This window comes from Ipomoea nil, unplaced genomic scaffold, assembly GCF_001879475.1.
Source record: "Ipomoea nil cultivar Tokyo-kokei standard unplaced genomic scaffold, Asagao_1.1 scaffold3065, whole genome shotgun sequence".
In the NCBI taxonomy this organism is placed as follows: Eukaryota; Viridiplantae; Streptophyta; class Magnoliopsida; order Solanales; family Convolvulaceae; genus Ipomoea; species Ipomoea nil.
Window position 1 is genome coordinate 2,202,508 of NW_017619493.1, and position 13,813 is coordinate 2,216,320.

The 13,813-nt window shown below is 34.3% G+C and overlaps 3 protein-coding genes across 3 annotated transcripts; all 3 read left to right on the forward strand.

Moving 5' to 3' along the window:
* The first annotated feature begins 1,066 nt into the window (after nucleotides 1-1,066).
* LOC109164474 lies at nucleotides 1,067-4,408 on the forward strand. Its single transcript, XM_019313001.1, has 10 exons — nucleotides 1,067-1,177; nucleotides 1,311-1,581; nucleotides 1,669-1,765; nucleotides 1,946-2,073; nucleotides 2,136-2,328; nucleotides 2,408-2,540; nucleotides 3,632-3,684; nucleotides 3,769-3,913; nucleotides 4,096-4,251; nucleotides 4,352-4,408. Exons 1-10 carry the CDS (start codon nucleotides 1,067-1,069, stop codon nucleotides 4,406-4,408), a joined length of 1,344 nt encoding a protein of 447 aa, XP_019168546.1.
* Nucleotides 4,409-6,490: 2,082 nt separating this feature from the next.
* On the forward strand, nucleotides 6,491-10,981 carry LOC109164475. Its single transcript, XM_019313002.1, has 8 exons — nucleotides 6,491-6,554; nucleotides 7,864-7,935; nucleotides 8,022-8,073; nucleotides 8,450-8,493; nucleotides 8,644-8,780; nucleotides 9,358-9,536; nucleotides 9,625-10,550; nucleotides 10,668-10,981. Exons 1-8 carry the CDS (start codon nucleotides 6,491-6,493, stop codon nucleotides 10,979-10,981), a joined length of 1,788 nt encoding a protein of 595 aa, XP_019168547.1.
* Nucleotides 10,982-11,149: 168 nt separating this feature from the next.
* On the forward strand, nucleotides 11,150-13,555 carry LOC109164477 (ATP-dependent DNA helicase pif1-like). Its single transcript, XM_019313003.1, has 3 exons — nucleotides 11,150-11,510; nucleotides 11,895-12,577; nucleotides 12,713-13,555. The coding sequence occupies exons 1-3, from the start codon at nucleotides 11,150-11,152 to the stop codon at nucleotides 13,553-13,555; spliced, it is 1,887 nt and encodes a 628-aa protein (XP_019168548.1).
* The last annotated feature ends 258 nt before the right edge of the window (nucleotides 13,556-13,813 follow it).

The following is a 13,813-nucleotide window of genomic DNA, read 5'->3' on the forward strand; positions in this document are numbered from 1 at the left end:
TTCGCTAGTCAAATTCGCTAACTTCTGATTGTCAAGCAAGGACATTGCGAGGTAGTTTCCCACTTCAATTTGTTGTGTGATTTGAATACTCTCTTTGTGAACAAATTCCTCGAGTAGTTAATATGATTGGCTTTATTAATTATATATTTTTTAATCTTTTCATGGTATTAATAAAATATTTGGTAAATAAATATATGGCATTATTCTGTATTATAACTTTGATATTTAATTTAAAAATAGTGCACAAATTAGATAATAGAGAATGTAGTGAATATAATCAATTGATGAATTTGAATGTATAGAATTCTTACATTGGAGAAAAATAAAGACAATATAACTAATGAAATTATTTCTCCCTTTTAAGCAAAATAACCTTATTATTAATTATTAATAAAAGTTTGGGCGAGAAACTACACAGGATGATTTTATTTTTATTAATATTATAAATAAATAAGAGATAAGAGAAGTACGTATTGTTTTGATTAGTTTTTACCCATAACCCTTTGAACTTAACTAAATTTAGTCTAATGTAATATATGTTCTCATATGACATAAGGATGATATTTGGTGTAAATGCGATATTTCAAAACGTTTAGATGAAATTTGATCAATTTGTAAACGTAAAAGTAAAAATGTTGTTATCTCTATATATATTAAAGCAAAATAATAGGAGCAAAAAACTCCCGCCCAAAAGGAACGACGCCGTTTTGACATAGCCGAAATATTTATTGTATCTGCGTCGGAAAACGAAGGGCTTGTGCAGTGTAATACTTAAACTTTATAGAAACCTACGTTTTTAAAAATATCTATGGTAGATCTAGCTCCAATCCAATGAGATTAGAGAATGTATTTAATCCCATTAGTTCCCCATATTGAACATTGAGCCCACGAACCCATACGTATTCCCTAGGTATTAATTTCGAAGGGAAAAGTACGAAAGGTCATCAGACCTTATATATACAGCACATATACACACTAAGTTATTGCACAGAAAAAATATACAGCGGCCTCTCTCCTTCTTTTTCCCTACAACAAGATGTTCATCCTTGCTAGCCAAATATCTCCAATGAACACCAGGCAGGCTCTTAGGCTACGGGTGGTGCGAGTATATCAGATACCTGAGAGAAGTGATCCATCTAAGATTAGATCAAAAGAGATAGTTTTTCATGATGAAGAGGTAAGTATATTCAAATACATCAACAGTATGCAGTGCAGTTTAGGGTTAAAAATATATGTTTTTTATTTTTCACAGTTGCTATGTATGAGATATATAAACAAAGCTCCTATTTATGTTATTTACATATACACAGGGTTCCTTCCTGCATGCTCATGTACCCAAAGAATATGTGGATAAGTACCTAAGTAATTTTTTTGAAGGTTCAGTTTACGCTATAAAGAATTTTTGTGTGATCACTAATTTCTACTCATACAAGACCAGCCCACAGAAGTACATGATTAAATTCAATTATCAGACTATGGTAAAGGATTTAAAGAATGCGAAGTTTCCTATGAAAATGTATCGTCTGAAGTCATTTAGGGAGATCAAGTCTAATGAAGGCCTTGATGAGAAGCACTTCTTTGGTAATCAATTGGTATCTTTTATTTAATTTTCTGAATAATCGATTTTGTTAATATTATTTTATTATACTCTAATCCACTATTTTGTAGATGTGATTGGTCGAGTTATTGAGATTCACTGCCCACAGGAGAAATTGATTAATGGGAAGAACTCTAGGCTGATTGACTTCACCATTGAAGACACTGAGTATGTTTTTTCCTATTTTCATTCTATTTCTATTATATTTTTACAGTTTCTGTTCTTCTAATCTCTTATCTAACATTTTACAGTGGTATAGGATAGTGTTTTTTTTTTCCTATTTTCATTCTATTTCTATTATATTTTTAGAGTTTCTGTTCTTCTAATCTCTTATCTAACATTTTGCAGTGGTATACAATTGATGTGTACTTTGTGGGATGAACACGTAAGCAAGATCGAGGCATTCTACAATTCTACTTCACAAGAGCCTTTATTGGTGTTGATCCAATTTTGTAGGGCTAGGGTGTGTCTAAAAAGTAAGTACATAACAAATTTTAGTTTCTGCCTAACTTATATTATTATTTGTCCATATTTGCAGGCATTCCTTTGAACCTCTCCGGAGGACGGAGGAGAGAAGGCGAGGCAACAGATGAGAGAATGTCCGCGAAGGTGCGGGGAGGGGGCGCGGCGGCCCCCGGAGGCGCCGTCATAGGAAGGCGAACAGAAGCGGAAGCGCAGCACAATTTGCAGAGTGATTTCTATCTAACCTTTTTAAATTTCTATCTAATTAGGTTTTTAGTCAATGCTTATTCTTGCACTACTTATTCAATTAGTCCCTAATTCTTAGTGAATTTTGTATAACAATCACAGTATCAGTCAGGAACAAACTCCAATGCGCAGTATTATTTTGCAATCGAGTTTTAAGGAATGCAGCTCATATTCAGTTTCCCTATCTGGTGATATGGAAGTCCGTACTATCAGTGAAATATACAGAGACAAGGAGGTAATCTCTATATTTAAAACCTATTAGTTGTTACCTTAGTCAATATACAAAGACAAGGAGGTGCTTCAGATTTCCATGGTAGATATCAATGCCAACTGCTTTAATTGTAATCTGCATGAGCATAATATGCATTATGAGAATTAACAAATATACTATTTGGTTAATTGACTAAAATTGAGTATGACTTTAAGTATACCATTGGATGCTTACCTGATTGAGAAATAAATAGTCTTTAAATATATAGACTAATACTGTGCAGGTCATGCTATGTAGGCATCTCAAACCTGCACAATGAGAGACAATATAGAACTTAGCATCCCATTAATACAAATTAAAACGATATATAGTAAGTATTAGAGAGACTGTTAGTGGGTGCTTAGCTCATTGTGCTGTAGATATGCTATTATCTCTATAGCAATTCTCTGTTGAAATATCAATGCCAATGCTTGATTTGTAATCTGCATTTAATAATATGCATGAGATTTGAAACAAATATAATACTTGGTTAATTTAATAATACTGTGAAGTATACCATTGGATACTTAGCTGATTGAGGAAATAAATAGTCTTTAAATATATAGACTAATAATGTGCATGCCATGCTATGTAGTCATCTCAAACCTGCACAGTGAGAGTAAATAGAGAACTTAGCATCCCATTAATCCTCATTCAAACTTTATACAGTAACAAATCAAAGAGAATGTTAGTGGCTGCTTAGCTCAATTTGAAATTGTTGTGAGAGTGAGTATGCAAATCATACTCTGTATGTCACTTCAACCTGCACAAACAGTATAATAATCACTTTAATGTTTACATTGGATCATTTCAAGTCTTATTCAAGATATTTGTACTCACTCTATAGTTGACCATTGTTAGATGTTTTTGCCACACATGCTCTGTATTCATTGAGGCATATGGACAGTGAGTGGCAACCTGACCAGCTATGGTTATGCAAACCATACTCTGTGTTTGACCCAAACCTGCACACACAAATTAAGCTTGGTTAGTTGTATTTAACCATACTATATAAATAAACAGGATTGGATTTGGGCTTAGAATGTACCTTGCTAATTCTCTATGTGTGTGTGCAGTTTGGAGATTTTTGGGTGGCAGCAAGGATTGTGTTCATTGATGATCCTGAGTGGTACTATGCTTCGTGTAGAACAAAGGGTTGCAACAAAAAGCTGAAAATGAAAGGTAACTGGCTGTGGTGTTCTACATGTGACAGGAATTGGGGGGATGGAACCTTGAGGTACAGGGTTAAAGTGAGGGTTGTGGACTTGGATGGGAATGCTCTTTTCCTTCTATGGGACAAGGAGTGCCTTGATCTACTTGGTGTTAGTGCAGATGATTTGAATTCTTCCCATACTAAGGTACTAAATGGTGATTAATATACCAATTCTTAACTAATTTACCAATTGTTTAAATTTCCTATGTACACAAACTTTTAAAAATTAAAATTAATTACGTGCAGGGCCGAAAGGGGCTACCTAAGGAGCTTGAGACTCTAATTGGATTGAATCTACTCTTTTGAATTGCTGTTCGCAAATAACAGTTCCAAAACTACCTTAATGCCTTCCCTATTATGAGGATCATCACTGATGAAAAGGTTGTAGAAAAGCATGCACCAGAGCTAGTTGGAGTTAGGGACCGGGACCTCAGTTCGAAATTGGAGTTGGAGCTTACAGACGATGATCTATGGGATCTAGAGGTATAATTGGGGCTACAGAGTATTGTATTATACTATTATACTAATTACTTTAAAAATGCAAATTATTTAGTACTTACAGTTTCAAATCTCTATTTTGTAGGAAATGACCAAGCAAATGAAGCTGAAAGTCCTCTACAAGTTGTTGCACAGAGGCTGAATGCAGAGAACACCATTGAGAATGGCACTGTCAAGAGATTCCTGATTGATGAATTTTCCAGCACACAAAGTTCTAAAAAAAGCAAGGAAGCTGTGGTCAAAATTGAGAAATAATGAATGTGTAATGAGTAGAATGTCTGGGATGTGCTCAACAATATTTTTTTTGAATGGTTTTGTGAGGACACACTTGTGATGGTCCTTAGACAGTTTGACAACATTTTTAGACTATCTCTTTTTTTAATTGGTTGCAGTTCGCAAAGATTATCTTATGTTATTAGTAAGGATAATTTTTTATCCTTTCTGCAATTGTTTTTTTTTTTTTTTTTTTTTTTTTTTTTTTGTTTGTAGGTACTAAAGAAGACAGTGATTCCACATAAAGCAAACGAGTATTAACATCCCGCGATGGAAAAAGACAATGTAGATAGTATATATTAGCATATGTATATAACTTCAATTGTAATTTGTTAATGTAAAACGTTAGTGGGCAGATCAATGTAAGATAAAGCTTAGTGATTAATTATAATTTTCCATGTTCTATTCCTAACAATGTAAAGATTGTAAATATGAACTCTTTTTTTTTTTTTTTAATCTAATCCTAAAGGCACTTATCCATCACTTCTATTTAGATTACATGCTATTAATAACTATACACTGATTACTAAACTATTTATACAAAGAGTACAAAACTAAATTAGTTAGTAAAAGATATATCTCACCATGTATATTTGTTGCTGTCACTCCCTTCTTCATTTTTGTGATCACCAAAAGCAAAGCATGTTGGTATCCAATTTTGAGCACGCTGAATACATGTAAACAGCATATTAACATTGTACTTAATATAAGGTAACAAAAATAAAAATAAAAAAAATCCTAGAGGTATTTCAATAAAAATGTAATATAACTTCATCCTAGAGGTATTTCAATAAGCCTAACATAACCAAATAAAAAAAAAATCCAATCAGATCTTATTAATATTTTCAGTAAACTTGAACTTATAAACCTTAAAATAAAAATACTCTAATAAAGTAAAGAGACAATTTGATTTCAGGTGAGTTCAGAAAGCATACTATAATGCAGATCAAAATATAGCTCAGATATATTACATTGAGTACATGAGTAGGGAACACACGTTTACTTAAGTATAGTGATAGCTAATTATGGAATTAAAACTTATCTTTTATAATGAAAGTACAACTGAGTTTGACAACGTGTGCATTATAAGGTCCCCTCGAGGCCACAGCCATGTTCACAACAACTTGCAATATAAACTCTCTTCAAAATCCTTTGAACCATCATAGATTATGTAGCAGCTTGCCTGCATTTTTGTCCACAATAATTAAATTAAGATACCATTGTCATTCAAATGGCGTAAACTATAATCACGGTATTAGAAAGTACATGATCATTGTATTATATATAGAGATTTTGCATTTACCATGTGTTGACACCAAATTTGTAATTGATGCTAAACAACTTTAAGATGAACTTTCTATTTGGTGATATAGATTCCACAAGATAATTACCTGTATCAAGGGAGAATAAAATAGGGATTTGTTAGAAACAATGTAATAATATTATTTTTAAAAAACAATATATATGAAAGTAGATTTTAAACTATTGTCTAGGCTTAAAACTTATCTTTGAGGCTTCATTAGCAACTGTAAGTACCAAACTGGATAACATTGGTAGTTAGTTAGTGAAAACATGTCACCACATGTTCACAAACACATCTCTTTTTATATGCAAGCTACCTGAAAAACAACATAGTAGCTTAATCAGCATCTTATTATATTTCAGAATAATTGTACTAATGAATAATCAATAAAATTATTAGGAGGAAATACTAATAATATGCAACTAGCACGTATATTCATATCACTATGCATTAAGTAGCACAACTAAAACTTTTAGTATTCCAACTTGATTTATATTGGCCAGTTTCCAATGTTGTGCTACCAATCTTGGTTGTGAAGTCTGTACTACTATATAACAATCAACATAGACATATTCTTATTCTCTCTGCATCAACACCTAAACAAAACTGCTAATTAGAACTGCAGAAAATACATTTCCAGACGAACACATGAAGAAAATTACAACTTCAACCACGATTGGTGCAAAGCGAAAGCAGAACAGCAACAACCCAGGTAATACTATATACTCTTATCCTTAATTATATTAATCTCTGTTAGATTATAGCCCTAAATACTATCTAAAAGCATATAAACCCTATGCATATGTTCTTGCTCCAAATACTATCTCAAACGCTATAAACTATATAAATTCCAGTATATATGTGTTGTGATATACATGAAGAAGATTTCTAAACAAATTTCATAATACACGAAGAAGATTTCTAAAAATTAGGTCTAGAAGCTGTCGTTTTAGATAGATATATATACAAACTACTTAGATCTGAAAATGTAGAAGAGATAGGGTTAGAAATCCTTACCCAACTTCTTATAAATTATAGAAATGGTGTAGGAGAACACCCATTTCTGCCTTGGTCCATCGTTGAGCAATCGACACATCTGCTACCACCAAGCTTCGATCTACCTAAACCCATGACAGCCGGCTGTACATGTATAGTGCTCATATATAGCACGAAACACCGTTGATAAATCCGAATCGGGGTTTTGACTATGGTCTTAACACTCAGATTGAGTATTGTTGAGTCGTATGCGTCAACCTATACTTCACAATAAGATCATCTTGATCGCGAATCCATAGTATAGAGGGGTCGAGATGGCCAAATCGAACCCTAACCGGAGTAATGAACTCCATTTTTGTGAGAGAACCCACAATGGGATGAGTGTGTTGAGCTTAGAAAAGAGCCTGGTAGGTGTATCTGGAAGGGAAGGACAGCGGTGAACATCACCCAAGGAGGCCAGCTGTAGACATCACCGCATTTCTCCTTTATTATTATTATTATTATTATTATTATTATTATTATTATTATTATTATTATTATTATTATTATTATTATTATTATTATTATTATTAGGATTATTGTGTTTATTATTATTAATATTAGTAAAATATTATTATTGCTATATCAATTTGGTTATTATAACACTGAAATGTATTATTATAAAACAAATACATGTATTATTAGTATGGTAGTGATATTATGTATTCATTTGATTGTTTAATTGTCCTAAGCATAAATTTGATTATTATTTACTCATAATAACAATCACGTAATCGCAGTCCGCATAAATATTATTATTATTATGTAAACACTAAGTTTAATTGTTTATGTATCACAACTTCATGTACTCAATTGTTTATTAATTTTAATTATTATTAATTACTATCCTATTTGTTATTAATTATTATTAATGCAGATAGTTGTATTACTCTGATTGATTAATTAAAGTACATCTCGGTATGAGTAACCAAAATGGGTCGACCAAATAATACATCTGTATTGATAACATTGTATATTTCTAACAGATAATGAAGATATCAATGTCAATGGTGGAGTGTACATGTCGTTCCTTCAATCTAACAAGAATACAAGAATGGGTACACCGCTAATTGGTGTTTTCCAAAGTTCACTAAGTACGCCTTTAAATATTCTTACAAATGGTAAGTGTTTTCATTTGGAACAGTTCACTACGTTAATGAATCGTTGTTAACATTAGTCGTCATTGCAATTGACAGGTGACAATGCGGTTCGAACGACAATACGGACTACCCCAATCCAAGATTTTGGTAGCAGAATGGCATTAAGAAACATATCAAATAGTAATTAGCTAAACCAATATTACCAAATTTTTAGTAAATAAATGATATAACAATCAAATTGGACAATTATTATTCTAACGTGTGTTTTTTACGCCTGTTGACTAATTAAAGTAAATGTAACTCGAGCTACCGGGGACCTTGATAAATCACCGCTAACCAAGCGCCATAATCATTTGTTTGACCTAAATAGATCACCACTCTCGCAAGGTAATAAAGGTGAAATTGAGTAAATAATCTATAATCACCTGGGTTATAGATTATTCATTTAGAGGTTTTTTTCCCTAATTCACAGGTTCTTCTCCGGGGAGAACGCCAATACAGACTACGTCAACGCAAGTTTGCGGTAGCAGAATTCCGTTTAGCAACATAACAAATAGTAATAATCTCAAACAGCATATTGTAATAATATTACTATGATTTATCGTGTAGCCGAATGGAATAATAAATAGTCTAACAGGTCATTTTACAATTTCTGTTTAATTATAGCAAACGACGAAACAGTTATTGGAGACCGCGCCATACCAACTACATCCAACTGTCGGGATCGGTGCTTCGACCTAAATCGATCACCAGATTCGCAACTAGGTATCAATATATTACCAGAAGGCGTTTCTTATTGCCAAGTAAATATTAGATTGGATGTAATAATCATGTAATATATTATATAATCGTTTCTGTAGGACTTGAAAGTAATTGTTGTATTACAAATGACAACAACATGCAAATAGTCGTCGTAGAGTCGGATACTGAACCCATCAAGCATTGTCGAAATTTGATATCAGATTTCCAGGGAGTTGTGGACCATTTGCATGAAAATGTGCCAACAAAAAATGGTGAGTTCATATTAAATGTTGTCCAACGAATACGTACTATCTTTTTACTACAATGAACTACATTATTTTGTTACATATGAACTAATATCAATTTTTTTTTATAGACTATTATTTTGATAGTGGTGATCCCGAGTACGTTTGCGAGCATTGTAATGCCTTTTTTTGGTACAATGAACGGTCAAGCAATTCAAGATCATGTGACAGCCCTAAATACACCGCATGTTGTGTGAATGGTAAGATAAAGTTTCCATTGATGACAAGGCCTCCTCAAAAGTTGTATGATCTATTCTTTACATCAAGTGATAAAAACAAATGTTTTTTGAAGAATATAAGGTCATATAACAATATGTTTTGCTTCACGTCAAAGGGTGGGAAGATTGATAGAACTATTAACAATGGAAAATCACCTCCCATATTCCGTATAAATGGTCAAAATTTCCACCGCATTGGAACTCTACTACCGGCACTCGGCACTCAACCTAAATTTGCACAATTATACATTCACGATACAGAGAATGAGATACAAAATCGCTCCAACTCTTTCAGGTATAATAATATTCGGGGCTACTAAACTATTTTGTTCCTGTCATTTTTAAATACTGGAAAGCTTATATTATATATTTTTATCTCTTAGGACGGAAAGCAATGGTTCTGCCGTGCATCTTGATGTAGTTCATGACATTAAGCAAGATCTAGATGATCACAATGTTTTGGTTAAGTCATTCCGAATGGCCAAGTCATTTATGCAATCTAATCCTACAAGTGAAATTAGAATGAGATTAATCGGGAAGAGATCTAAAGATGCCAGAACGTATGCACTACCAACTGCTTCAGAGGTTGCTGCTCTCATTGTTGGAGATCTAGAACCTTGCATGGGTGAACGTGATATCGTGGTCGAGTCTAGATCTAGAATGCTTAAACGAATTAGTGAATTAAACCCAGCGTATCTACAATTGCAATACCCAATTTTATTTCCATATGGGGAGGATGGTTTCAGGGAAGATATACATTTTGCCACACATAGTAATAAACAAAATTTTGCAAGAAAGAGTGTTTCACAAAGAGAGTACTTCGCGTTCCGTATTCACGAAAGATCAAATGAGATCTCAACTATATTGTACGCTAAAAGGTTATTCCAACAATTCTTGGTTGATGCGTATACTATGGTTGAATCTTCGAGGTTGCTATACATTAGGTCCAATCAAAAAACTTTAAGATGTGAGGCGTACAAAGGTCTTTCTGATGCGTTAACAAGAGGTGAAGTGCAACCTAGCTCTCAAGGTAAAAGGATAATATTACCTTCAAGTTTCACGGGAGGAGCAAGATACATGATACAGAACTACCAAGACGCCATGGCAATTTGCAGATTTATAGGTTATCCAAACCTGTTTATTACTTTTACATGTAATCCTAAATGGCCCGAGGTTCAACGCTTTTTGGAGAAAAGAAATTTGAAAGCTGAAGATCGTCCGGACATTGTTTGCCGAATTTTCAAAATGAAGCTAGATTGCTTAATAAAAGAAATAAAAAATGGGAAACTGTTTGGTCCTATGAGGGCAGGTGCGCACCGCATTTCCTTATAAAATCATTTTCTAATACACTACTTAATCATACGAATTCTAGAACTAACATCATGTAATTGTTTTTGCAACAGTAATATACACAATTGAGTTTCAGAAACGGGGTCTCCACATGCTCACATATTATTGTTCCTACAAGGGACGAGTTGCTTTGCCAATCCTGCTTTTATGGACACGATAATTTCGGCCGAGATCCCAGACAAATTGATAGACATCGAGTATTACAAAGCGGTCGAAGAATTCATGTTGCACGGCCCATGTGGTGTTGCCAGGAGTAATTCACCGTGCATGGTAAATGGCAAGTGCTCGAAGCATTTTCCAAAGAGATTTATTGATGCATCCCATTTTGACCAGGATGGTTACCCGTTGTATCGAAGAAGGGATGATAAGAGGACAATTAAAAAAAATTGAATAGAATTGGACAATAGGTATGTTGTACCACATAATCGGTACTTGCTCTTGAAATACAAAGCACACATCAATGTAGAGTGGTGTAACCAATCTAGGTCAATCAAGTACTTATTCAAGTATGTCAACAAGGGTAACGACCGTGTAACGGCTGAGTTTTATAAGACTACAATGGATGAAGCTGGTAATGAGATGGTGGATGAAATAAACATGTACTATGATTGCCGGTACATCTCTGCATGCGAGACCGCATGGCGGTTGTTTAGTTTTGAAGTTCAGTACAGGACTCCACCAGTTGAGCGACTAAGCTTTCACTTGCCTGACTGCCAATCTGTTGTGTTCCAAGACGATGATACCATTGATCATGTCCTGAATAGAGAAACCGTTGGGCAAAGTATGTTTAACGCATGGTTTGTAGCCAACCAGAAGTTTAAAGAAGCGAGCTTATTAACTTACATTGAGATGCCTACCAAATTTGTGTGGAAAAAGGACATCCGTGAATGGCATCCAAGAAAGAAGGGTTTCTCAATTGGTCAGATATTCTATGTCCCACCAGCATCAGGAGAAATTTATTATTTAAGGTGTCTATTGAACATAGTTCGTGGTCCAAAATGCTTCCAAGATATTAGGACAGTTAATGGTGTTGAGTACTTGACCTTTAGAGATGCATGTTAATGAAGCAAGCTACTGGTCATCTGCATATTCATTAAGGAAGCTATTTGTTGTCTTACTAACATCCTCATCAATTATTAGACCCGAAAATGTTTGGAATCAGGTGTGGCAACATTTGTCTGAAGATGCTCAACACTATCAAAGAAGAATATTAAAACAACCAGGTAATGTACGTACTTTTTGTTTATACAATAAATTCAATTAAGTTATAAGGATAATTATCTGACTGTTTGCATCGTAACAGATTTGGTCTTAACAGAGGAAGAGAAAAAGAACTTTGCATTGTTCGAATTGGAAAACCTATTGGGGCATCAAAATAAATCTTTAAAAGACTATCCTCCGATGCCAATACCAAGTACATATAATTCAAGGTTGTTTCAGAATAGGTTGATATTTGAAGAGTTGGCTTACAATTGTGAGCAGTTGAAAGAAGATGCTGAAGTGTTGTGTGCAAAACTAACTGAAGAACAGAGTCTCATCTATGATACGGTTATACAAGACATTGAAGAAGGTAAAGGTGGCTTATTTTTTGTTTATGGTTACGGTGGAACAGGAAAGACTTTTTTGTGGAGAGCGTTGTCAGCTGCAATCCGATCCAAAGGTAAGATTGTTTTAAATGTGGCATCAAGCGGCATAGCTTCTCTATTGTTACCAGGTGGCCGTACTGCTCACTCGAGATTTGCAATACCTATTGCAATAAATGAAGACTCAACCTGTAACATTAAGCAAGGTAGCGAGCTGGCTGAATTGTTGATAAAGACGAGTTTGATAATATGGGATGAAGCTCCCATGATGCACAAACATTGTTTTGAAGCATTAGATCGAACTATGAGGGATTTGTTGCGTTTTGTAGACCCGTGTAGTGAAATGAAGACGTTTGGTGGTAAAACAGTTGTTTCGGGTGGAGATTTCCGTCAAATCCTCCCGGTAGTCCCAAAAGGTACACGGCAAGATATTGTTTCTTCAGCCATAAATTCATCATACCTATGGGATAGTTGCAAAGTTTTAAGGTTGACTCAAAACCTTAGACTATGTTCGGTACCCAATGGTGGAAATCGGTAGGCCTTACAAGAATTTGCCGATTGGATTGCTAATGTCGGTGATGGAAAGCTGGGTGGGCAGAATGATGGTTTCGCAGAGGTTGAAATTCCAAAACACATGTTACTGTCAGCTGGAGCGGATGATATTAAAACAATTGTGCAGAGTACATTTCCTATGTTTGCAAATGGAAACACTGACCCCGAGCATCTAATAGGTCGTGCTATATTAGCATCAACGCTCGATGTGGTCAACGCAGTCAATGAATATATGACTGAGTTGCATAATACCGAAAGCATATCGTACTTCAGTTCAGATGCAGTATGCAAAGCCGATGGCGACAACGGTATATTTGGAGATGTACACACACCGGAATTTCTAAACAGCATTAGGGTTTCAGGTCTACCAAATCATGCATTGACTTTGAAAATAGGATCCCCGGTAATGTTAATGAGAAACATTGACCATTCTCTTGGTTTGTGCAATGGGACTCGGTTGATAATCACAAAGTTAGCAGACCATGTTATTGAAGGCGAGATTCTGACTGGACCTAACAAAGGTACAAAAGTGTTAATCCCCCGAATGTCAATGTCACCCTCTGATCCAAGATTGCCGTTCAAATTTCAACGAAGGCAATTCCCAATTATGATTTCATATGCAATGACCATTACCAAAAGTCAAGGACAAACGTTGACTCATGTTGGTTTAATACTAAAGAAACCGTTTTTTGTACACGGCCAGTTGTACGTTGCTGCATCTCGGGTTAATAATCCAGACGGTCTCAAAATATTGATAGTCAAAGACCCAACTTCAACTACTTCATCAACCACTAATGTTGTATATCATGAGGTTTTCAATAATCTGTAATTTTGTAAAGTCCTCTTTTATTAGTTCCATGACCTTGCAACTATTTGTAATATACCATTTTCATATTGTTTTTGTTGAATTTCCAATCATATTTCATTTATATGTTATCAATTTTAAGCTCATTAGTTCTCACAATTTGTAACATAACATACACACAATAAATACTTTTTAATTTACATACCGTGCAGCGCACGGGTCAAATACTATTACTGAAGAATAAAAAGCAATTATATATGTCAATAATAGATGTAAATTGGA